At 39.5% G+C, this 25,042-nt stretch overlaps 4 protein-coding genes across 7 annotated transcripts in view; 2 read left to right on the top strand and 2 right to left on the bottom strand.

Moving 5' to 3' along the window:
- The window catches only part of LOC109472496 (importin subunit alpha-7-like), a 35,332-nt gene extending 22,869 nt beyond the window's left edge, over positions 1–12,463 (top strand). For all 4 annotated transcript variants that reach the window (XM_019772276.1, XM_019772275.1, XM_019772274.1 and 1 more), the window contains 9 exons: positions 153–241; positions 742–841; positions 2,223–2,386; positions 3,093–3,171; positions 3,627–3,752; positions 4,804–4,931; positions 5,972–6,147; positions 8,227–8,417; positions 9,345–12,463. In XM_019772276.1, coding sequence (XP_019627835.1) covers positions 153–241; positions 742–841; positions 2,223–2,386; positions 3,093–3,171; positions 3,627–3,752; positions 4,804–4,931; positions 5,972–6,147; positions 8,227–8,417 — 1,053 coding nt within the window. In that variant the 3' untranslated portion in view covers positions 9,345–12,463. The remainder of the gene's footprint in view (positions 1–152; positions 242–741; positions 842–2,222; positions 2,387–3,092; positions 3,172–3,626; positions 3,753–4,803; positions 4,932–5,971; positions 6,148–8,226; positions 8,418–9,344) is intronic.
- Positions 1–25,042, bottom strand: part of LOC109472494 — a 116,328-nt gene that overhangs the window by 67,405 nt on the left and 23,881 nt on the right. The gene's annotated exons all lie outside the window — the stretch shown is intronic.
- LOC109472502 (UPF0389 protein GA21628-like) lies at positions 18,192–20,276 on the bottom strand. Its single transcript, XM_019772282.1, has 3 exons — positions 19,801–20,276; positions 19,231–19,333; positions 18,192–18,592 (listed from the first exon to the last, which is right to left on the bottom strand). The coding sequence occupies exons 1-3, from the start codon at positions 19,988–19,990 to the stop codon at positions 18,376–18,378; spliced, it is 510 nt and encodes a 169-aa protein (XP_019627841.1). The 5' UTR covers positions 19,991–20,276; the 3' UTR covers positions 18,192–18,375.
- On the top strand, positions 20,723–24,660 carry LOC109472503 (coiled-coil domain-containing protein 58-like). The gene is made up of 5 exons (XM_019772283.1): positions 20,723–20,809; positions 21,561–21,686; positions 22,292–22,438; positions 23,707–23,766; positions 24,461–24,660. Exons 1-5 carry the CDS (start codon positions 20,753–20,755, stop codon positions 24,509–24,511), a joined length of 441 nt encoding a protein of 146 aa, XP_019627842.1. The 5' UTR covers positions 20,723–20,752; the 3' UTR covers positions 24,512–24,660.

Here is a 25,042-nt window from a genome sequence, read left to right as displayed (position 1 = left end):
ACCATGCATCTGTTCTTACACAATACAACAAGCTGAACCTGCAAATATTAGCATATCATCTATTTAGATGTAGCTTGAATATGCACTAGAGCATTGTGAAGTAACCTTGCCTGTAACAGTCAGTAATAGAGAATGTATCTGTCCATCCCCAGGCTGTGTGGGCCCTGGGTAACATTGCTGGTGACAGTCCTGAGTGTAGAGACTTCGTACTGGACCAGGGGATCCTCACACCATTGCTGCAGTAAGACATCACCTTTACTTCAAACAGTGGCTAGACTCAGTGTTTTATCATGACATTGTTGTTTGTTTGTAAGCAGCCAATAATGTTGCCAATAGAAAGTTTTTGTCATTAAGGAGGAGTCATTAATATATAACATTTTTTTTTTACGAAAAGGCTAAACCTTATGTCCAACACTTTGGGACTTACCCAAATATTCGGCTGCCTTCATGGAATGGACCCGTCTACTGCAGTTTCCGGGACGTGACGTCGGAAACACGTGATTGCAGCAGAGGGTCATACGTGGCAGATAACCTGTGTCACCCCCCGTCTCTGTTCAGTGTTGACGGTTGGACCAAATAGACACAGCCTCCTTCACTCTTCTTGCAAAGGAATCTGAGTCCAGAATTTTAACTTTGTCCAGAGTGGTGGACATAAAGTTTAGCCTTTTTGTATAAGAATGTATTACACGAAGTTGAACACAGAAAAACTTTCCTGCTAACATCTCCCTGTTGTTGTTCCAGGCTGCTGACTAAGTCCACCCGGCTGTCCATGACTAGAAATGCAGTCTGGTGCCTGTCTAACTTGTGCAGAGGGAAGAACCCTCCACCAGACTTCACCAAGGTAGGATCTCACACAGGCTTCTTCAGCTTAGTTCAGTAATGTTTGATTATCAGTTAATGGTTTTAGTCATTGAAAAAGTATTACTATTAACTGGATAAGTCGTTAGAATTGTCAATTTTCGGTGGTGGACGAGATGGTATGAATTCCAAGGGCACAACATTATGTAAATTACTGATAAAAAGTATGCACCCCTGATTTGGGGCTTGTTGGAGGCAAATCTGCCAGTCTGAAATGTGAACTAAACTAAAAATACTCACCCCTTCTATGCATATGGACACGACCAAATATGCATCGATCGTCCTCTGATTACTGAGTTTTGTGTAACATGTTTTGTTGTGCCTTCTCAATGTAAGGCCACACCGATTTAATTTTATGGATGACATCCTCTGAAGACCCCCAAACTTGTGCGCGCGGGCGAATAAAAAAAAATTCTGGCCGAAAAATAAAAATGCTACTGAACCACAGGAATACAAAGCTGGTATTGTGAATTCCCGACAGTACTTAGAGACGTATACGACAAGCCGGCACATGCTGGCTTTTTGCGGCATTTATGAATCGGTACTATACTTATGTTACTGAGTTCTTGAGTCGTGGTGCTTCGAATTCGATAGCCTGGGTGCTCAGCTCCGTTTTGTCGCTGACTAGTATGGACTACCCAGGCCTAGAGCCTCGGTGGAGGTGATCTTTTTTTTTTTTGAGGGCGACAGGCAAAAATCAATGCGCGCGCGGATGTCATCCATAAAATTAAGTCGGTGTGGCCTAAACAGGAAGTCAGCAGCGCTGTTCATGTGAGATATTTCTACATAAATGACCCTTGAAGTGTTGGACCATGCGATCCCATTCACTACCAATAACAGTGCTTATTTAAATGCATCATGATACATTATGTATATCCAACCAATAAGAAGCAAGTCTCATGCTCAAACAATAGAAGATGAAGCAATATGGCAGCCAGAAAATTGATGCACGTGCCACCGAGCCCAACAAATTCTGATAAGTCTGTATAGACGGTATAACACCCATTGATGTAACCAGCTTTGCGGGCGCGGCGCGGCAGCAGCTGGCTACATTACACTGGATGATTTGTTTGTTACACATAACCTTTGAACATTGCTTAAAGCTATCTGGTGATGATGCCCCTACTGTACTTAGTGGCAACAAGTTCCACTCTGCGATAGTTCCAGGAAAAAGGAGTTTTTGAACACCTCAATCCTTGGTTGATAACTCTATTTCTTTTCTGAGCTGGTACTTAGTAGTTGGTACATCCGAGTAATTTTGTACATCATGCATAGTCTGGACATTCTGTTGCCTGTCTTCCAGATATGCCTGATATCCATTATAGCTTTGAGATTTGAGCACAAATAACAAACATTACTTGCAGGTGGCTCCCTGCCTGCCAGTGCTGGCCCGTCTGCTGTTCAGCAATGATAACGATGTCCTGGCCGATGCCTGCTGGGCCCTGTCCTACCTGTCTGATGGACCCAACGAGAAAATCCAGGCTGTCATCGACTCTGGGGTCTGCAGAAGACTCGTGGAGCTACTCATGTAAGTTGTGCCATGTGTGGATATCATCAAGTTTTGTCAGAAGTGTATGTTAGTGTCTCTTAGAGTTTAGAGAGGCTAAAAATTCGGAGTCTTTTTTTTAAGACAATTCTCTTCATATAACAGAAGTGTATGTTAGTGTCACTTAGAGTTTGGAAAGGCTAAAAATTTGGAGTCTTTTTTTAAAGACAATTCTCTTCATATAACAGAAGTGTATGTTAGTGTCACTTAGAGTTTGGAAAGGCTAAAAATTTGGAGTCTTTTTTTAAAGACAATTCTCTTCATATAACAGAAGTGTATGTTAGTGTCACTTAGAGTTTGGAAAGGCTAAAAATTTGGAGTCTTTTTTTAAAGACAATTCTCTTCATATACACAATATGGCAGAAATGAAAACAGTGAAAGGGGCCACACCAATTAAATTTGTTGCTTCTCAGATGAGCAAAAGCATATGAAGCAACAGGCCTAGGCAATCTATGATAGCGTAAATGCTACAATTATAGGAGCCATGAAGTCAACACACCAGACTGGAAAACTTACATAACTAGGAAGACGGACATTCTTCAACTGGGCTGATTCAGAATCTGAATTTTTTCTTTAATCTTTAAAAATTGTTGAATCTTGGAACCAATTGATCAGATTAGTAAGGCCTAGGAAATGATACCTTGTTTGAAATGACACATAGAAGTTGACATGTATGGTTGTGTTTCAGGCATAACCATCACAGTGTTGTATCCTCTGCCCTGAGAGCAGTGGGGAATATTGTCACAGGAGATGATGTTCAGACCCAGGTTAGTCACAGGCTTACTGTCTCATTGCAGATGACAATTTCACTAGATAGCAAAGCTGGATTTGTCAGGTGTCTTTTGGTACAAATAGTGGAAGTTCAACTCCAGGGTTTTAATGAGCTACAGCTAAAATATTGAAATGATGAAATAATGATACAGGATTTCACCCCCTGGCAAAGTGGGACAGTTCACACAGATCACAAATATTTAGAGGTCAATGACAGGTCAAACCATGAAAAAGGTCACACCTTTTGGCCATGTTTTAAAAATATACATTCTTCTGTCCTTCTTACCAGAAAACTTGGCCTTTCTGAGCACAATTTGCCCAGGAAAAAAATTATCTAAAAAATAAGTACCAAAATGTATCGGTGTACACACTGCTAGTTCTACGCATGACGATTTGCTGGTCCCTCCCCTTCTGTACAGGTGTAAATGTTGTGACTGTTGTCTGTTTGCAGGTGATCCTGAACTGCTCTGCACTCCCTTGTCTGCTCCACCTGTTGAACAGCCAGAAGGAGTCTATCCGTAAGGAGGCCTGCTGGACCATCTCTAACATCACTGCTGGCAACAGGGCCCAGATACAGGTAGATTAAAGTGCTCATGACACCAAAATATAACCTTAGCTTATTGTAATTGTCATACATGTAACTACATTATGTAGTATTACCTGGCTAACAGACACATTTACAATAAATATGCACGGTTCTCCTGTTACGTTCGAAATTCTAATGCCCTGCCTTGTAAAAGTCAGCACAAGCCAGTCTGGCAGGCGATTTGCATCTCTACATTTTATTTTTGCATGTCTGTATTTTTTAGTGAGCTGACGCGATACGCTCAGGAGAAACACAGAAATGCAAAAATAAAACACAGATATGCAAATAGAGATGCCAGATGTGGGCAATTAGGAAGCTTGCTAGAGAGTCTCCCAAAATTCACTTTTAGAAGGCCGTACAAGCTCAATTTCTCAGTCATCATGATTAGAACAAATTTCAATATTGTATATATTGTATATTGTATGTACACTTCCGATATTTGTAATACTATGTATTTTACGGATTGATGAGGAAATCTGTTTAATGTGAATATTTACTGCCATTTCTTGGCATTTTTGTCCTCATTTCACTTTTTAGTGTCATTTGGTCTTTAAAGCTTTATGTAACATTAGGACAATTCAAAAAGTCAATTTTCTGGTCATATCTTTACAAAGTAAGTTGAATCAACCCTACAGGAAATGAAGGTGCCAAAACATGACATCATACAAGTGTGTTTAAAAGCTGGAAACACAGCTGTCAGTCATGTTTATTTACATTCTGATATTTTATGGTGCCACCACAAACTCAGTGCTCCTTGTGTGGGCTATTTTAGCGCCAACCATAAATGTCAGAAATGTGAGATAATTGCAGAAATATGTTGAACAGTGCAAGTAAATTACAATCAAAGATTGTAAGTATTACAACGGAAAATTTCTTTTCAGTTACAATATTTCAGGTTGCTGTGCAAAAAATGGTACATAATTTCCCTTTAAGGATATGAAACCATTCTTTCTTTGTTAGATAAATTATAGAAGAGAATAAATCCTGTTGGACATGTGTCTACAGGCTACATTTTAATGGAGCCTCCTGTGTTATTCCCCAGGCTGTGATCGATGCAAACATCTTCCCTGTGCTGATTGAGATTCTGAACAAAGCTGAGTTCAAGACCCGCAAGGAGGCTGCATGGGCAATCACCAACGCCACGTCTGGTGGAACCCCGGAGCAAATCAGGTATAACAGTCCACAGAAATGGCTTTCCTCTTGTAGCATGAACTGCCAAAAAACTGTGTGGCTTAGAGGCAAAGCAGTATCTGTATCTGTATAGCTGGTATAACTGCCCTTCGGTGTAACACACCAACTCCGCAGGCACGCGGCGCGGCGGCAGCTGGCTACATTACACCGATCGACTTGTTACACCTAACCCTTGTATATCTAACTCTAGACATTGTTTAAAGCTATCTAAATGATAATGCCCCTACTGTACTTGGTGACAGCGAGTTCCACTCTGAGATACTTCTAGGAAAGAATGAATTAGTTGGTAACTCTGGTACTTGAAGGCATGGCTATTTTGAAATCTCCTCTGTGTTCAACTTGGTAGATGTTGTTATGAAGCAAGTTTGAACTGTAATTTCTGACACAAAAAATTGGACCTGACCAAATTTCTGACTGTACAACTCCAGTCAAAGAATGAGCAATCCATAGCTTCTGTGACGTCATGTTATGCAGATGACACGTGTGAAGGGGGGTGGCACAGACTTTCTGCTAGGTATGATCCACTGTCATCTGCATAATGTGATGTCACAGAAGCAGGGGATTGCTCATTCCTTAAAAAAAGACTGGAGTTGTACAGTTACTCAGTCAAAAATTTGTATTAAGTCCAATTCCTTGTGTTGGAAATTACAGTTTAAACTTGTTTCATGAAGTAGTATGTTTTATGTCATACCTGGGGCGCGATTACGTTCGGTACGGGTGTTCCGGCCTGTGTGATATCTAGCGGTACGGCCCGGGGGTTCTTTACGCGTACGGCCCTGGGCTTCCAAATGTTCCACAGAACGATTCCAACGCATTTCGCCCTAACCGCGTGCACCGCTTTAAAAATTCGAATACAAAATTCCGACGTTGGAATTGATGTTGTTGCATTTTTTTGGTTTAGGGACACCAAATTTTCGCTCATTTCGCATTGAAAGGCGTGTTTTCTTGGGTGGGTATGACATAAATAAAATCCACCATTACTTCTCTCCATAATGATTGTTAAACACCTGTTTCTGTAGATTCCTGGTGGACCAGAGCTGCATCGGTCCGCTGTGTGACCTTCTGACCGTCATGGATGCTAAGATCGTGCAGGTGGCGCTGAACGGCCTGGAGAACATCCTGAGACTGGGAGAGCAGGATGCCAAGATGAACGGGGGAGTCAACCCTTACGCTGTCATGATAGAGGAATGCTATGGTAAAGAAATACTTTGAATTTGAGTTTGATTTTGGTTTGTAAAAGAACTGTAGTAACAGTTAACTAACTGGTGTTAGTAGCATCCTGTTTTGCACTTTTAAGTCAGTGTTTTGAGACTGGCTGACAGAGACTTTCATCCTAATTAAAAGGAATTAAGTACAAAGTAAAGCAAAGCATGGGCATTAAGGGGTACGAAGAAAATTTCTAAGCTTTTTTTAGTAGAGCAAATATTTGAGTGGGAGGCAGTGAATGTTCCATTGGACTAAATCCGATATTGTTGCTTCCCTCTTGGTTTTCACTCTGCTGAATTATCTGTCAAATATGGCCAAACTTCCCCCAACCTTGGGCAAGGTCGGCTACTGTTGGGGCTACTGTTTGGGCAAATGTTTAAAACATTTTAGTGTGGACAGGTGGATCGGCCATGGTTGGCTCATGCAAGTGTTTGGGTGTAGGCCAGCAGTGTTGGAGGCAGTGGGTGGGACAAATTTGACTCAGTTAACTCAAATTCTGATTTGATTTGTATAGAAAGGCAGGCATGGCCTAAATCTAGTCAGATTGCTCTCAAACTTCAACTAACGTTAGTAGGTTGGTGGTCGGGGAAGGTTCTGAGTGTGTGATGGGCACGAGGCAAAGTGGGATGTTGTCAGTGCTTGTGTGTGATTCATTAACTGTGTTACCAAGTTGTTACCTCCGGGGAAGGAGATATCCTTCCGCGAGGAGGTTTTACTATGGTTCGAAACATTTCTGTCAGCAGCTGTTTCTCGTGATCGGCTGGACGGATTTGTCTGTGGTTCGGTATACGTATTGCTGTTGGGCTGCAGATGATGCAGAACGTTTTTGTTTAATTGTATATGTGTTTATGGGCGTCGAAATAAAAGGTTTTTAAGTGCTCCGGACACCCCCGCCATGCTGAAAATGGAATTTACCATGTTGTTAAGGAATGGGGAGGTTGCAGTTTTGGGTCTTAGCATTTAAAAGGGGTCTCTGAGAGGGGTGTCTGCTTCCGATTGATGTATTTTGATTCTGATCGACTGCAGGCGCCGGAAGGTGGTTGGTGATTCATGTTTAAATGGTAGACGCTAGGGCCTTTCTGGCGAAGTCTGTAGCAGTAAGTGACGATGATAGTTAACGTTATTTTAGATCGGTGATTTATGTCGGACACCCCTTAGAGTGTGAAAATGGTCGCGCGGGTCGCAGCCAGCCAACTTCCGGGTGGGCCAATGGGTCAGGGGTCAACGCCCTCTTGCGCAATCTTGGATGTTTTCGGCGTATATTACGACTTCTTAACTTACAAATACCGTGGTATACTGTCTCAGACGTTCTCGACATGCATTTCGCGTTGGGGTAGACGGGACTCGTATCTTCTGTTAATGGGCTGTAGATGGTGCAGGATTTTTTTTTTGTTTTATTGTATATGTGTTTTGGGGCGTAAGATTATTTGTATTTCGTGTCTCGGACACCCGTTACTGTTGTTAGTGTGTGAAAATGTTCGCGCGGGTTGACCATTTGCGGTTACATCTTCGCCAATCAATCAGCACACTCGGCTCGGGGTCGCCGATGTTATCCTGGAGCTAGCTTGGGTACCATCCCCTACCGCGAGTGAGCGATAATCTCTCGGCCAGGGAAAGCCACACGCCCCGCCGACCCTGATTTGCGCCCTGGCTCTCCTCGCGTCCGGATCTGGCCGGGTGTCTGTACAAAGCCTCTCGAGCTAGGGGCGTGTCACTTACCGCGCGCACCGGACGATTGGCGGCTGGCGCCCAGAGCGGGTGTTTGTTTACATTATCGCTGGTCGCTGAGGGTCGGGCAGCCAGATTCGCCACGGGATGCCCCCTGTCCTTTCTATTTTGGGGCTCCAGTCGGCTAGGGGGGATTAGTGATTTCACAGATCATTTAGCCAATTACAAACATTTCGAAACTTTTCGAAAAAATTGTATTCGCGCAAATTCACTAATTTAAAGAACAGTCCCAACATACACCCAACATTCTGCAACATACATTACAATACCCGGAGGTACAAAATCTACGATTTTCCTTGTTCTCCTTTGTTCCTGAAGAAACATTTTTTTCTGTCCTCAGGACTGGACAAGATTGAGTTCCTACAGAGCCACGAAAACCAGGAGATTTACCAGAAGGCCTTTGACATCATCGAGCACTACTTCGGGACTGAGGACGAGGACGCCAAGCTGGCCCCTCAGATGGACGAGAACGCCGAGCAGTACCAGTTCAGCGCTGATCAAAATGTTCCAGCTGGAGGCTTCCAGTTCTAAGTGAGAAACAGCAGCTATCATTCTTGTCTGTAGTTCATCAAGACTTTATTCTTGTCACTGCAAGGTTCTAGCTAGGATGTAATTTTAGCGTAGTGGCACTGGCCGCATGATGAGGGAGCGAAGCGGAGCTTTTAAAAATTTGAGCTTAAAAAGAGGCCATTTGAGGGATACCCAAAGGAAGAAAAATGTTATTGCTAAGATATGTACAATGTATCCTTGATTTTTCACATTTGATCTGGCATTCTTGAACAAAGAAATACAGTCACAATGCCCCTATGCTGTATTAGAAATTAGCATATGGGAAATTTAGTGTAGGGGGTCAAAATTACAGCGTAGGGGGGGGGAATTTAGCGTAGGGGGTCAAAATTATAGCGTAGGGGGCCCCTACGCTACTTTGCACTAGCTAGAATCCTGCACTGTCAATTTTTTGTTTGCTTTTTTAGGATTTTACACTCCTCCGGGAGTCCGTAGTCTGTAGTGAATCACCAACTTTCAGACAATAACTGTAGTCAAATTTTTGAAGATTGCATTACGTACACTTTTTCAAAAGGTGTGATGGGTTCTTTAATGTACATGGGGTGTAGCTCTCCTTAAACACGGGACCTCCATTTAATGTCCTATCTGAGGGATGCCCCTAACCAGGCTGAGTAAAGAGCTGAGAGCATTTTCAGACGTGTGAAGGGAGGAAAGGCATGTAAGATGCCTTTCCCAAGGGCACAACTTAAGGGCATGTTGGAGGATTCGAACCCAGGACCTATCGGTTCTGGGCCAAACACCCAGCCATTATGCCACACGATCCCATGAGTCAGTGTATTCAGTTAGAGTCATAGAGACTACAAGTACAAAAATGTACTGCCCAAGTTAATTGTAGTATGCTACAGTGTAGGCGATATGTTGTACTTACTGATTCCCTGCTGTATTTTGTAGGATCAGCCCCAGCGAGAAAGCCTAGAGAAGCCTGGGCTCTGCCGTTAGCAGCAGGCCATCTTCATCAATGCCTCTCTTCTTAGTGTGCGAGCGAGCGTGTGAGCGGACGGACGAACGTGCGAGAAAGCAAGACAGGGCGTGCCAGAGTGAGTGAATGAGAGATAAAAACTCTTCAGCCTCCACTGTCAGAGGAGCCTGCGCAACCAGCCAACTTCCTCCCTCAAAATTCCACCTGATTCCAGACTTCCCTTCCTCTGCGGAATTCCCTTCCAAGTCTTGGACTTAAAAAAAAAAGATTTGGGAAGACCTGCAGGATTCAAGTTGCAGTACAAGGAATTCAAGGAGTCTGGAACTCAAGAAATGATGATCAAGATCTTCAAGGTCCATGCAATATTCCGAGGAAAAAGGAATTCTTAAGTAACATTTGGAAACTTTCTGCAACCTAGGCCTTGAAGAGGAGAAACGGTAATTCAAGATGAAGAAATACTACAACAAGTTAAGAAGACATTGACAATATTAAGAAGAAGACGGAAAAAAAAAACGAACAAAAAAATGGGAAAACTTCAAGCAAGAAATGAGGATTCCAGGATACTTTCATTTTTACAATAAGTAAAAAAAAATCAAGTTGGTGCCTACTGGGGGCCCAGGTCCTGCCATAGAGCCAGCCTCCTGCCTCGAGCTCCCATCCTGTGAATGAGTGTGAACGCTGTGCATGGAATAAATGACACGTAGCAAACTTAACATAGTAAACCCAGGGTCACGGCTGTATTACTTTAAAACTTCACCATAGAAAAAGAAACATAATCCATGGTATGCCTATAAGAAGCATGAGTAGGTTGATACGTATTTTGTCAACAAAAACGTCTATCTTATTTTTCTGGCAATATATGGGAAGGTGGACACAAAACAGAAGACTTTCTCCTAGTAGCAAAGAAGGGGAACAGGAAGCCAAGGAAATAACATGGCACACTTCTCCTCTCTGAAGGTACTTCTGTTCTTGGATAAGTCTGAAGTTCCCTTTGAGATTCAGGAAGTGCCAGAAAAACAGTCTATGTAGGTAAATAGTAATATACAGGCAGGGGCTTTTCTTGTTTGAGTGTTGATTTCTGTGCAAGCATGCTGCATACTGCTATTGAAACGCAACCATACCTCAGAAAATGATAGAAATCCTACCTTATCCTGCCATTGTTTACTTTGTTGCCATTCAGTTACCTGGGAGTTAGGCAGTGATGTTTAGTCCTATTATGGGAAGACTTAGTTACCGTTAAATAGGCTTCTTCGTGGCAAGTATTTGGTCAGGGAGGATTCATTTTTTGCTGTGATTTTACCCATGTATTAGACTGAAGGTTGCCTAAAAAAGCTTCCAGCAAAAGAGTAACAAAATGTTTAAAAAAAACATTGCCATAACATTGCATGAAACATGGTGTAAAGTTGCAGCACAATAAGCAGACAAGATGGATCCTCCTTGAACCGTGAAGTTTAATAGTTTGTTTGGGTATGAGAGATGCAAGGAAGCTTGTATTGCATCTAGGGAAGTAGACAAGTTTCAAACAAGGTCTTTTAACGTGCTGCTGAAAATATTTGTACTTGTACTGTGTGTTGCATATGGGATTTTGGGACCAGTTTTGGAGGAAAAGATGTGGGGAAATAATGCTGGCAACCTTTTGTAAAAAGAATGCCAAAGAAACTTTTGTCAGTGAAATTCATAAAAAAGGAAAACTGGAAATGTTTGGAACGGGAGGGAAAAGTAGAGCAGTTAAAAGGCCTTAGAGGCTCCTATGAGCCAGTACTAATATAGATATTTAGTGTGGAGTGTGTGGCATGGTGATACAACACACATGCATCGCATGCAGACACACACAAACACGCACGCATACACGCACACATGACATACATACAGAACAAATACATGCGTGTACACACTGCATACACAATGTGCCTATAAATAACTACAGATACCAGACTCCTAGCATTATCGCAAGTATAAATCAAACGTGGTATTTCTGTTGACAGATGAAGAAGTATTTAGTCTTCTAATATCCAAAGGTCGTTGCCTTGTGTGCAAAAGACTGGGATACATACAGTTTGTTGTTCTTTCAGTGCTGTCTTGAAAAAGATGATGACAACAGAATGTTGACAGGTCATTTAGGCTTCACTTTTCTATAATGTACCTCTTTGCGTCAATTCCTTTTGCTTGCATTGTGCCATCATCTAAGTATAGTGTAAATGTTTTCATATTAATTAACTGTTGTAAGACTACAACAAATCACTTGGATGGACAAAGGATCTTCCAATTTTCTTACTCAATGCATCCTATACAAGTAGGCATGTGTTAAGTTTACAAACTCACAGAAGGGTATATGTGAAGGTGTTGATATACTGTATAGCAGACAGACATGCCCTGCTGGCCAAAACTTCTGTCAGCTAACCATTCTCTTGAGTAAAACCAGCTTATTGAGTTAATTTTGCCTTCCACTTTAGCATTTGATGTACAATGTACCTTGATAGCATGCCAATGCTCCCGTCTGAGTATTTAGAGGTCATCTTGACATAACAGAATGTACATTGCTCTATCACTGTGAATATGTTACTCCAACAGTTCTCCAAGCCTCTTCCAACCCTGATTGTGAACAGATGGAGTATCCCAACTTCTGACAACCCTTGCAGGATCTTTATGTTACAAACATTATGTCAGAAAGTATTATTACCCTGTTTATTAGTTATTTTTGTCGTATATTTCCGTCAGGGTTGTCTTTGGGATATTCCGTTGCTAGGAGAAGGTTGGAAGAACAAAAACTGTTGGTGACAATGCAATAGTCAATCACATACATGTTAATGCAGTGCCTGGAAGGGTCCATTTACTATTGACTGTCATCTGTGGCCCTTTAAAACTGTAATGGTATATTCCATCTAACATTTCTACACTATTGTATTAGCTTGAATTGTATTTCCAAAAAAATGTATTTAGGTTCCTTCCATTTGTACAGTATTTAAAGATATGTAAAAGTTCTGCAACAAAATGTGGATTTCGGTGCAGACAGCCAAAACGAAAGCCCAAAAGGCAAAAGTCACTCTATGCAAAATCAAGAAAGTGAAATTTACAGAGCTTCTAAAAAAAACCTACTCTATTGTTTATTCTTAAGTACAAAATTAAGATGTGTGATATTTTGAGCCTCTGTATTCTGGCCAATTTCAGTGTTCTTATTGTATTCTTGTGTTGTGTTAACATTTCACCACAGATTGAGCCTATGATACCGAAGATTGCAGACATTCTCAAACACTTCACTTGGCAATAAACATTTACAATCACTCAGGCAAATATTCCTAGTACCAAAAGTGTCTCATTTTGTTGCAAATTAAGTCAGAAGAATGTTTGGTTTCATATTTAGCAGTTCCAAGCAAGCCTGGCTCTTCTGTATTGTATACCTACAAATTCATGCTGGCAGGGTGACTAAGTACCTTTGTGCAATCACTAAGTCTTGTTCATTTCAGTAGATTAGAAAGATATGTATAATCTTTAACTAACATAAAACTGTTCTGTGAATATCTGTTTATGTCAGCACATTTAACATCAGGTCATTCCAATGACGTTTTCTACCCAATTATGCAGAACATTTGGCAGTGCCTTTTGGTTTGTTTGCCTTTGCTTGCGATTGTCATCAAACCTTAAGTCTTCAGTGTTCTTGATACAGTTTTTATAGAAGTTTGGGAAATTTAATAGGAAAAACAGTGGTCATTTGACTAGGGTTTTTGAATCCTTTCGGCTTGTCCAATCACCCAGTCAACATTACACAAGATAATGCATTTGGCAGAGCACTGGAACGTAAATTGTGTTATTATTATACTATGATTTATGAAATACCAAGGATTAAAATTGTCCTTGAGTAAGACTCATTGTATCAACAACGTAAAGAAAAAAGGCTGTCTAACCTGCTAAAAGGTACAGCATTGACAGAAACAGATATGCACAAATCAGCTCAGTAACTACAGACTACATGTATATGGTGCTGTGTTGGTAATCTTGATATTTATTGATAAAACGTGAAACAAATTTTACCATATCAAGGTCAACTTCACTTTCAGTTACAAGAGGCAAACATTTTTTTAGGGTTTTGTAATATTTCTGTAGCCTCATGTGAAAGTTGGAGGTTACTGTTGGCTTGTCATTTCATGAAAGTTAATTCTCAAAGTATTCTCTTGTACCCCCAAAAAAGCCCCCACTGATAAAAGATTTAAATGGCTCGACTATTACTACTACAGCTTGGCCGTTCAGGGAGAAGCTGAAGATCCATATATTGCGTGTTACTGCTGAAACTTTACGTTTGTTTTGTGAAGACGTTTTAAAAGAAAAATTGAGATTGTCCCTGTGACGTTTATTTGGTAACTGCTAAGTTTCGACTCAACGTATTCACAACGTAAAGGAAAGACTGTCTAGCCTGGTGCTAGGTTGTACAATGTATTTGCTATGTAAAAAGTAGCCCCATGTCCAAGGTGCTGCCAGAATTTTTACCAAAGCAGTGCTGAACGTTCGGAAAAAAATGGCCATGCCTGCAGTGCAGTCACTTATTTTCAGGAATTCAGTGAAGTAAAGTAGTTTAAAAAATTAGTCCATTATCATTCCGTCTGCATGCCAGATCTAAGAACTTTTATTTGATATTTTGACTTACGAAGACGGTAAAATCTTTGTCCAATGATAGGTAACTTTCTCCATACAGTATGTATTAATGCACTCCTGACTCTCTGTATACATGTACATGATACTCAAATGTAATTGCCTTGTGAAACGACTACAGTTAGAGAGTTCTGATCAGCAGCATTGAAAAAAAAGTGTGACGTCATTGACAAGTTTTGTCATATTTGAAAGATACCTGAATATTGTAATACCAAAGGAAAGTAATCATTATGTACCTACCTTTTGTTATGGAAATTAATTAATCAATAACCATTTATGATATCACTTCCTAGGGAAGCAAAACATTGTACAATGTTCGGTAATCAGGGAATGATTGTTCCATTCTTACTGTGCTGCACAGAATTCTAACAACAATTTGATCTATGATGACAAAATGGATCAGTAATTAGTTTGTGTGTACAAACATTTTCTTTTTCCATCACTGTAAGTAAGATACACTGTAGCTATTTTCTTTGAATTTATTTGAATGTATGTCATTCAGTACTAGTTAACCTGCCTTTGGAACACTAGCTACCCTTGGGTGCCAATATGATTATTCTAAAAAAAACTTATGCTCATAACAGATAATTCCACATAATTCAGCTGATGTTTAAAAGTGTATAAATATGTGAAGTTGTAACCTCACTGACTGGGTGACCTCTCACCACCATGTTATTTAGCCTTGTGACCTCTGACCCACCTCTTAGCATCTGTGCCAATGTAACCATGGTAATCAGTTACCATGGAGACAGAAATTTGTATTTCCTTGACTCTAGATAATGTATTTATTTTGGAAAACACTGAACTGTATCATAGAACCAGACCTGTTCTCAGTTCTCGTACGAGACTATAAGATGTGCTATCATCTTGAGCAAGTAATGCTGCTACTACTTTCTAGCCATGATGCAATTTTTGTACTTTTGACAAATCGACGCTTTTGACGGAAAAAAAACCCGACGTGTATACTGTATCTGACAAAAGGTATTTAAGGAAGGACATGACAACATATAACACACAAAATCTCACAGGGCCAGGCAGTTTTGTCTTCTGTTGGTAAAAATGGTGAAAATGTAAAGGAGACAAAAATGTTGCCTGGATTGTGAGGTAAAACAGTTTCCTGAGATACAGGGATGTCCCCATGTTTCTTCACCAGACTTAGGACAGGTTCTAGGTAGTATTTTAAGGGATCTGTCTAAAGTGGTTTAGAATATGTAGCTGTAATATGGCTGGCAAGAAACATGGGTCATCCCTGTCCAGTCCTGATCACCCCTATTGTCCTGTAAATGGAACAGTCCTGAATTAGACCACTTCAAATAACTACTAGTATATCTTCTTTCCTCCTCAAAAAATATATGATTTGAAATGCTTTGGACTGTGCCAATGCAAGCATAGGGTGGATCAGGGTGTTCAGGAAACATAAGACTACACTCAGACATACAAGACACCAACAAGATACACACACACACAAACACCACACACATACTGTGTGTATCTCTTGTATGAATGAATAAAGCTTCTTGCATAGAAAATTTTGGGTCTGGTGTCTTTATGTCTGCCTTGTGTTGTTATCTACGATTAGTGTGTCAAATGCCAGACGACTATTCGAAGATACATGTTGTTAGGCCACACCAATTTAATTTCTTGGTTAACGGATTCGCCCGCTTCATTTTTTTTCTGATTTGCAAATAAAAATAAAAATTCAGAATCAACTGCGAAATGTTCATATTTTGCCCTGAACAGTTGAAAACAGTCCTTTTCATCCTAGTTGTTAGTTATTCCATCTTTCAATGCAATGGTATTAAAAGTTCAAAATTCATTGTTTAAATTTTGAACCAGCCTGGTGTGTTGACTTCATGGCTCCTATCGTACCATTTTGGGCCATAATAGGATGCCTAGGCCTGTTTTTATTTTTTTTCGCCCGCCCGCTCCATTACTTTTCTAGAAAAATCCGTTAACCAAGAAATTAAATTGGTGTGGCCTCTTGAAAAGACAATTTCAGCAAAACAGAACCAGTGTTAAAGTATTACTCAATTCTTGGTTTCATTTTTTGGTCACAACTTAGCTACTAAGCTTTAAGTTTGAAATTGCCATTGTAATGTAAATTCATTTGTCAATTTTTAGCAGAACTTCAAGTTAATCAAAGCAATATTGCACACTATTACACAAAAAGGGGAATTTCATTATAATATCGTAATTATACTTGATTATCCTACTTTGAAGTTCAACAGAAAGAATGAGAAACTGAACAAAAGAGATGCAAACTATAAAGCCACAAATTTCTTTTTTTTATTTCACTTCATATTCATAAACAATTGCTTGGAATCAGTAATGCTCTAAACTGCCAACAAAACTTCATTTTATCTGTCTGAATATTTGGACATTTAAAGCATCACAATCAAGTGAAATAAAACCTACACATCACTTTTTCACTTTGAAGAACTGAAAGGCTATCTTGCCAGTACTGGTCATCAAGTCTACATATGTACATCAACCTAAAATTAGACAAATAGTCCTTTCAAAGTACAAAATTACTTCAATTTCAAGTTTGCCTAAAGCTTTCCCACCCAATACTATGTTTACTTTCACAGAACAAAAACAATTGTTTTTTTCTCTGTTCTTCAATTCCAAACAAGTCCATGGCCTGGACCAGACGTCTATCATCATGGTAACTGCTGCTGTAGCAAACACCCTGTGGTGTTGGGTTACATTATGTAGCAGATCAGAGATGGTGGGGCTGGTCCCCTTATTATGAATGTGTTTGAGTAAGAATAAACAGAGCGGAACTTTGCTACTACATGTACATGTAGTATGCTAGAAGATGTGAAGACAATCATTATACATTTGCTATGTTACTAGTTTACTACTTGTTTCATTTTTAATTGGCCAATGATCCCTACAAACTCCTGAGTACATGTATCACATAATCTGTTGGTCCTCTATAATATTTGAAAAACCACCTGCAACATGCAACATGAAAATATAGAATTTGTTGATGGCTGATGATTCTGGAGTATCTGTTGAAAGGTGCTTTGAAGGGCAAACATCACAGTTGTATTGTGCAGTAGGGGCATTGTGGATAACACCAACAATGTCAAGTTATTTTCCTCTAAAATCTTTTTCATCAGCTGGACGGGGGTATTTTTTTGCATACTTTTGATAAGTAGGATGTAGTCTTGTGTGGTTTGATCAAAATTCTGGGATCAACAATGATTTTGAAGTGTGGAAGGAGACAGCTGAGTAAGCCAGTTTGTGTACATGTATATACCGATTGGATGCCATGGTTTTTGTGTTCAGGCGCCTTCACTGCAACTGTGATGCGTGCCCTGTAGTGACAATATAAGGCCACACCAATTTAATTTGTTGGTTCTCGGATTCGCCTCTTTGTTTTTTTCTGATTTGCAAAAAAAAAAAATTGATTCTGGTCCTGAATCAACTGAAAAATGCTCATATTTTGCCCCCCAACAGTTGAGGAAAGTCCTTTTCTTCCTAGTTGTTACAGTTTTCCCATCTATCATTGCAGTGGTTTGATTAAAAGTTCAAAATTCAATGTTTAAATTTTAACCCAGCCTTTTGTGTTGACTTCATGGCTCATTTTGTAGCATTTAAGCCTATAATAGGATGCCTAGACCTGTTTTTATTTTTATTTTTTTCGCCCTGTCGCTTCATATTTTTTCTGAAAAAATCCGAGAACCAACAAATTAAATTGGTGTGGCCTAAAGCTCAACATCTCATAAACACTGTCCCTATTGATGATCCCTGCCACCAATGTTCTAGCCAGCCTTAATTTTTTCCATCATCTCAATTTTGTTTGACATAACATTTTGAAATCTTGACCCACCGAAACGCATTCATTTTGAGGGGCAAATTTTGCTGGTGGACTAGGCCACACCAATTTAATTTCTTGGTTAACGGATTCGCCTGCTTCATTTTTTTCTGATTTGCAAAAACAAATCAGAATCAACAGCAAAATGCTCATATTTTGCCCTGAACAGTTGAAAACAGTCCTTTTCTTCCTAGTTGTTACAGTTATCTTTCAATGCAATGGTATCATTAAAACTTCAAAATTCATTGTTTAAATTTTGAACCAGCCTGGCATGTTGACTTTATGGCTCCTATCGTACCATTTTGAGCCATAATAGGATACCTAGGGGCCTGTTAACCAAGACATTAAATCCGTTAACCAAGACATTAAATTGGTGTGGCCCTAGACATCTCTTTCCATGTCTCTACACACCACTTTTTGTCCACCAAAGATGATAGATTTTGCAAAATTTTTGTCTGTCATGAGCAGCTGCAGTATTCCATGAACTGGTGGAAAGACAGACACTGCCTAGAACACTGCCTGACACACAGGATAGGCTATTTCTCCTGTGCTGCTGCAGCTGCCTGTTGTTCTAGCTCTTTCCGTCGCAGGTCTGCTTTTCTCTGTATGTTTCTCTTCAGCAGAGACTCCCCTCTGTCCCTCTCTGATCGTCCCCACATGGCGACACCAAACGCAGACAGGAAGGTCAGGACAACCAGGAGTGTAGAAACATATACCCGCATCTTGTCTTTGGCAGCAGTCAGTTCATCATACCTGCAATACAAAGTATATTCATCATCCTATAGCTAATATATCACAATATGTTGGAAAGAAAGTTACAAATAAAAATTTTCTTTCATATGAACTGGTTTCACATGTTTCACAAGTCAAAGTCACATGAAACTGTGCACACAATCATCATCATCTAATAATAACAATAATTTTAATGATTATTTTAAAATTATCAATAATTTTTAATATATAAATTATAAATATTTAAAATTAGCAATAATTTTCATGATTCTCAACACTAACCCACTATTAAAATAATTATATTACTTTTTCTAAGCATAAAAGTTGGTGAATTACACAATGAGAAATATATTGTTTTCCAACTTTTAAGAAAAATTGACTCGCTGGAATGTTCCACTGAATCTCTCTCTCAGTCTTCATTAGCTATCCAAGGACTGGATGTAACTATTTGGTAAGAGGAGTGAAGGAGGCTATCTACATGTACATAAGGGCACACCAATCATCTCTCAACCGGGACGGGGGGCGGTACAGACTTCTACCTGTAGTTGCATGGGTCAGATGGCTGATGAAGACTCAGAGATTTTGTCAAAAATTCTGGTGAGCCGAATCCTTTTTTGAGTTGGAGAACAGTTTATATCTGCTATGATCTCGTTACTTACGAGACTTCTTTTGGGATGTCAGCTTTAGACGGGTAGCGGCCTGTGAACACCAACATCCACTTCTCCTTGTCATTGGGCATAAAGCCTGGCATCCTGTGTTCAGCTGCGGGTGGGTTGGAGGAAACAGTTTATTTAAATTATATAACAACATATTTACAGTCAGTAATACCTTCATAGCCTCTGCCAGGCTTCAGAAGCAGCTGGAAAGAGTAGGCCAGATTGACAGATAATATGATTTGGTGGCAATCTATTAGGTGTTACGTTGCTGCTAATATGCTAAATACCCAGTGAGTGTAGTAGCGTAACCCATGATGGTATGACAATTGAGTTACTGTAATTGAGGTGTATGCACATAAACATGGGGTAGTTTTACGAAATATTGTTGAATCCAGGAATAAAAGACCTTATGTGTGATACCATGTTTTTTTTGTTGTCTCAATTCTTGTTTTATGACCTCAAAATTTGAAAATATAAAAATCTTTTTTTAGCCCTATCGCATTAGATTTGGAGTCTGTGGAGAATGCCATCCATAGAATTTACTTGCTGTGGCCTGTAAACTATTCAACTTACCCTGGGCATTTTCCTGTGGTTGTTCTCTGTGCACCACCTCAGTCCTGGCCTTCTCCTCTGTACAGAACCGCTGTAGACGGCTGGACAAGACGGGTGAACTTCTAACAGCAGACGACATTCTGGGTACTGACATCCACACAGCTGGCCGGCTGGCCAGACGGCACAGAGCGAGCACGACTCTTGGAAACATTATTTTCCCCTCGTCTTCCTCTCTATGAAACTACAGAAATATCGAGAGCCTCCTTGATAGAAATCCTGAGGGTAAATAAAAATCTCAGCTCAAAATGTCCGCCAGTAGGTCATGCACGTCGTAAACGTTTAGAAATGACCTTGACGTAATATTTTATAGGTCAAGGATATGCAAATCTAGAGTTGTTGCCGTGGCAACAAGTTGGAGAATACGGAGTCATAGAAACACGTCATGCATGTACGTGTGTGTTTCGACGTACATTTAACATGAATCCGTACGTGCACCCACACACACACACGAAAATATATCAAAGTACGGACGGCACCATTACGTAAATAGGGGTGTTGACAATTGAATGCGCTTCCTTTCGAATCAAATTAAAATCAATCTTATATGCTTACGGTGATTCTGATACAAAATTGAGATATTTACATTGCATTGATATCCATCTCAGATTTTGTTGCGATATAAATTTTATCATTGAATCCTTGCCACCTTCCCTTTTCTGAATTGTAGTGGTCCATAAACCTCGTTTCCAGGGTTTTTAAACTCTTTAAAGTTTTTTTTTTACTTGAAATCGTTTTTTCTTACTTGAAGTCTACTTCTTCCACAATTTCATAAAAAGTCCATTTATTTTCTGTTCAATAATCATCATAAAATCCTTCAGTGTCTGAAAACTTCATCAAAACTTTTTTTCATATACCTGGGAAGGAGAGTGGTGTTTTATGCGCAGTAACCCACTGCGCAATTTTCACGACCAAAATGGCGGCGCCCAGTGGTGAAATTTCGGTGACCTGCGACGATTTCTTGGAATTTCAAGTAAGTTTTGTGACGTATTCTGTGCAATTCAAGTTCAAAGTCTGTCGAGACTAAAGCTGTACATATTTCTGTAACGGTAAAATTGGTCTTCCATTAGAACCTTTCGAGACTCGTGAAGTAAAAAATTATCATGCCACATGCCCTTCCCACTCTTGTACATACATGTACACATGGCTACAAATGGGAAGTAAGGGACTACCTGTCTACCAAAGATGAATAAAAATAAATAGATAATGATTTATAAACAAGTTAAGATGCCACCAGCCAGCTTCACATTGATTGATTCAGAACAGGGTCTTAAAAATGTAACGTTAACCATAATCCCATATAAGGCCCCATATAGCTATAAAGGAGAACAATTTGGCGACGTCTCAGGGAGGAGCCTGATGGTACAGTATTGTGTGCAATTTACAAGAATTCTAGGAATTGTACAGGATTTTGTCCACAGACATGGAATGTCCACAGGAATGTCTCCCTGCTGACACACATCTATGCCCAGTGCCCACATTCCTGGAAACCCTTGTGAAGACCTGTCTGCCCGGATGCCCTACTTTCTGTGACCCCGGGGCTCATTCACTATAAACTCAGGGGAGGGGTACACTGTATCTGTCTAGACTTAACAGGTACCAAGTCTTCCTCAAAATATGCCTTGCCATGCAAACAATAACCCTAACAACAACCACCGTCGCCATGGCAATATATATGTTTTCATTGCCAGCCTTGTTGTAGAAATGGTTTTTTTCTACCACAGGAAGCGCTGAAGAAGTTCCGGACCATAGATGACAAGATAGTGTACCAGCTGAACACAGCCATCCCAACCAGCTCATTCGCAGACAAGGTCAACGCAGGGACGCAGTGCAAAAGTCTTTATGAGGAGGTAACTTTTCTTTTTAGACCAACCAGTATTCAATACATGTACCATTCTCAGGATCCTTGTCATTCTTTTGGCAAACATCATTGTGAATTTATTTTGTGTACTGTAATGAATGGAAGGTTAATCCAGATCATGGAGTTAAAAAGAGAAGTTTGAACCCACTGTCTTAAACTTGAAGTTTAACTTAAAGCTGCATTATGTAACATTAGGACAATACAAAAAGTCAATTTTCTGGACATTTTAAAGAAAACAACTTGAAGCAAGTCCTACACCATGGCAAATAAGTGCCATTCAAGTGGCGGTGCCAAAATATGATGCTGTAAAAGTGTGTTGAACAGTGTTGAAAACACAGCTGTCATTATTTCATACTTGAAGTTTAAGCATGTTTGTTTACATTCTGGTGGTACCAAAAACTGAGAGCACCTCCTTGCTTTAGTACCAACCACAAATGTCAGAGATATGTGTGAGATAACTTCAGAAATATATCGAAAAGTGGAAGTGAATTGCAATCACGTGAAGATTTTTCAATTAAAGTCTTTCAGTTTTTGGTTTTAAAAAGTGTTAACAGTACATTATGCCCCTTTAAACTTGTTAAATCTTGTTGGCAGCTGTCCCGAGGACACGTCCAGCGGGAGAATGCAATAAGGAAATGTATCCAGCAGGTGTCTCAACAGGTGGCCAAGCTGAGGCAGGCCAGGGAAACTGACCACGATAACATCAACCTTCTCAAACAACTCAGAAAGGAACAGACAAAGGTAGGAGTTTAGGCTAGATACCGTTCAGACAGTGTGCCTATTTAGGCCATGTTGATTTGATTATATGGATGACATCCTCCGGGAACCCCAAAATTGATGCGCGCGTGCGAATAAAAAAAAAGTTTTGCAAAAAAAAAGTTGTTTTCATTATGAAATCTATGTGGTCATGAGGGTTGAACAAATGGGACAGAATATGGTTTGGCGAATAATCTAGTCTTCAAGTTCATTTCTTTACAATTTCGTCTTTTTTCGTTTGATTTTGGCATTCTACGACATTGGTATGGGTTTTTTTTGTAACTTATGGTATATTTTTGCTCATTTTGCAAATGTTTTGTACGATTTACAGTATGGTTGAAAACTTTTTTTTTTTTTTTGGAAACGGCCGAAAATTCATGCGCGCGCGGATGTCATCCATATAATCAAATCAACATGGCCTTACTGGAAAACATGGTATAAGTTATCTTATGCCAAAATACAGCAACTTGGGGTGTTATCTCATCAATGCAGGGTGTATTCCGGTAGATTTAAGCTCTATGTGTTTTCCGGTGTATTCCGGTAAATTGGCAGACCCCCATTCAGAGGTTACAGGCTAGACTACCTTCGCAGAAGGAAAACATTTGGGGTTTTGCTCCGTTTTTTATTCTTATTCTCCAAACAAATAACATCAATGACCTGACCGGATGGTTGTCACCATGGTAACTGGTGCTGTAGCAGAGACTCTGTACCTACTAGTATAATAGATGTACATGTAGTAAGATACATTGTACCAGAATTGTATCACTGTTATTGTACATTATCACCATGACCTGTCATTGTAATTTATATATATATAACTTTTTCATTCATTCATGTACCAGAATTTTATCAACGTTGTTGTACATAGAAGTTTATCACCATGATCTGTCATTACAAGAGCTTAAATTTAAAATTATACTGTATATATAACTTTTTATAAGGTATTTCATTCATTATGTTTACCCATTGTTTTTGTTACATTTCCTCTTCATTTTCTTCTGGTCCAAACACTCCTCTGACCTGGCCTTCTTGTCACCATGGTAACTGGTGTTGGGTTACATGATGTTGCAATTTTATCAGTAGGAGGGATTTATACTGTCTGACCATATATATTTAATGTATTTGAGTAAGAATTAAAGAGCAAACCATATGTGAAGGTAAGCATTATGCATTTGCTTTGCAAATGTTATCTTTATAGTTTATTTGACTTTGTATTGAAGAATGTAACGTTATATAACTGATTTTTCCTGCAGCTGAGGTTAATGCAGCAGGAGATGAATGTGGAAGAAGTGGTCAGGGACAGGTCATTAAAGGTCAGCACCAACTTTGTCTTCTCTTCAGTAAAATGTATACCATTAGTCCTCAAACATACATACAGAATACACTGTGCTGTATTTTATCCATATTATGTCATACCCACCTAAGAAAATATGCATTTCAATGCAAAATTTGGGGTCCCTAAAAAGTTGTAACATCAAATCCATCCGAATCGGGTATTCTAATTTTCAAAAATGGCACCCTCATAATTTTATGGTACATTTGGGAGCCCCTGTACCGTACAGGTAGTTACTAGTATCACATGGGCCAGAACACCCATATCATCATCAAATGTATCTTCTGATATGGATAAAGTGTAATGTGTTAACAAACCTTATTGTACTATCATGAAAGTTCATCTGTGTTGGTAGTTACATGTTTAAAGTTACAACTTTTGGTCCAACACAAAAATTCTCTCACCTAGAGCTTTCCACCAGTCACTCTGGTCTTCCTCAGTAGACTGACCCAGTGTTGACGTCACACTTCGAAGAAGCCACGTGACAAGCTGTAACTTTAAACAAACCTTATTGTTTCATGGTAAAAGTGTTGTTTTTTTTCAGTCTAATTCTTCCTAACTTCTAAGTTTATCCTAGGCTAACAATACAAGTCTTCAATTAGTAAGGTAGACTTTGATATAATTTGATGTTAAAAAGCATAATACATGTATTACCTTGTGTTTTTTCCTTCCAGATTTTCCAAGAACGTTGTCGAACATTCTACAAACCGCCGGCCTCGTCCTGACCGCGGCAGTTCTTATTGTACTCAGGATAGACGTAGTTAACTTCTTCCAATTTCTGCTGTTGTGACACTGAACAACAGACAAGTTTTCCTGAACTAAATAGAAGTCCAGTTTATTTGTCAAGGTACAAAATGGGTTTACAGGGAAACAGTTAAACTCAAGCAAAAAAAAATCCATACAAAAAAATCAAGACATTTTGGATACTCTTAGTAGTATGTTTCTTCTTCAGACCATAGATTATGTAAAATGACTGGGAAGTATTTTTGAACCATATCCTTATGAACCATATTTTAGTTACATGGGAGAGAAAAAGTATGAGAAGTCAATACCTTTTAGAAATTCATAATCATTATGATTGATATTTGTACAGAAAATTATGATGGTTACAGTGTTGACTTTTGTGAAAGTACTACTGCCATAATATCAAAACTACCTTTCAGACATGTATGTAGGTCCCACATTTTGATGGATATAGATTCTCCAATAAAAACAAGAAACATATTTTATGGCATATTTTTCATGTCTCTGTGTTT

This window comes from Branchiostoma belcheri, unplaced genomic scaffold, assembly GCF_001625305.1.
Source record: "Branchiostoma belcheri isolate BF01 breed outbred unplaced genomic scaffold, Haploidv18h27 scaffold279, whole genome shotgun sequence".
NCBI lineage: Eukaryota > Metazoa > Chordata > Leptocardii > Amphioxiformes > Branchiostomatidae > Branchiostoma > Branchiostoma belcheri.
This window is presented reverse-complemented; position numbering and strand designations above follow the sequence as displayed.

Coding starts and splice junctions, on each gene's coding strand:
- LOC109472502 (XM_019772282.1), bottom strand. CDS start 19,990: ATGTTTCCAAGAGTCGTGCTCGCTCTGTGCCGTCTGGCCAGCCGGCCA. Junction 19,334..19,800: donor ACCACAGGAAAATGCCCAGG/GTAAGTTGAATA, acceptor ACCCACCCGCAG/CTGAACACAGGATGCCAGGC. Junction 18,593..19,230: donor GACATCCCAAAAGAAGTCTC/GTAAGTAACGAG, acceptor TTTGTATTGCAG/GTATGATGAACTGACTGCTG.
- LOC109472503 (XM_019772283.1), top strand. CDS start 20,753: ATGGCGGCGCCCAGTGGTGAAATTTCGGTGACCTGCGACGATTTCTTG. Junction 21,687..22,291: donor GCAAAAGTCTTTATGAGGAG/GTAACTTTTCTT, acceptor TCTTGTTGGCAG/CTGTCCCGAGGACACGTCCA. Junction 23,767..24,460: donor TCAGGGACAGGTCATTAAAG/GTCAGCACCAAC, acceptor TTTTCCTTCCAG/ATTTTCCAAGAACGTTGTCG.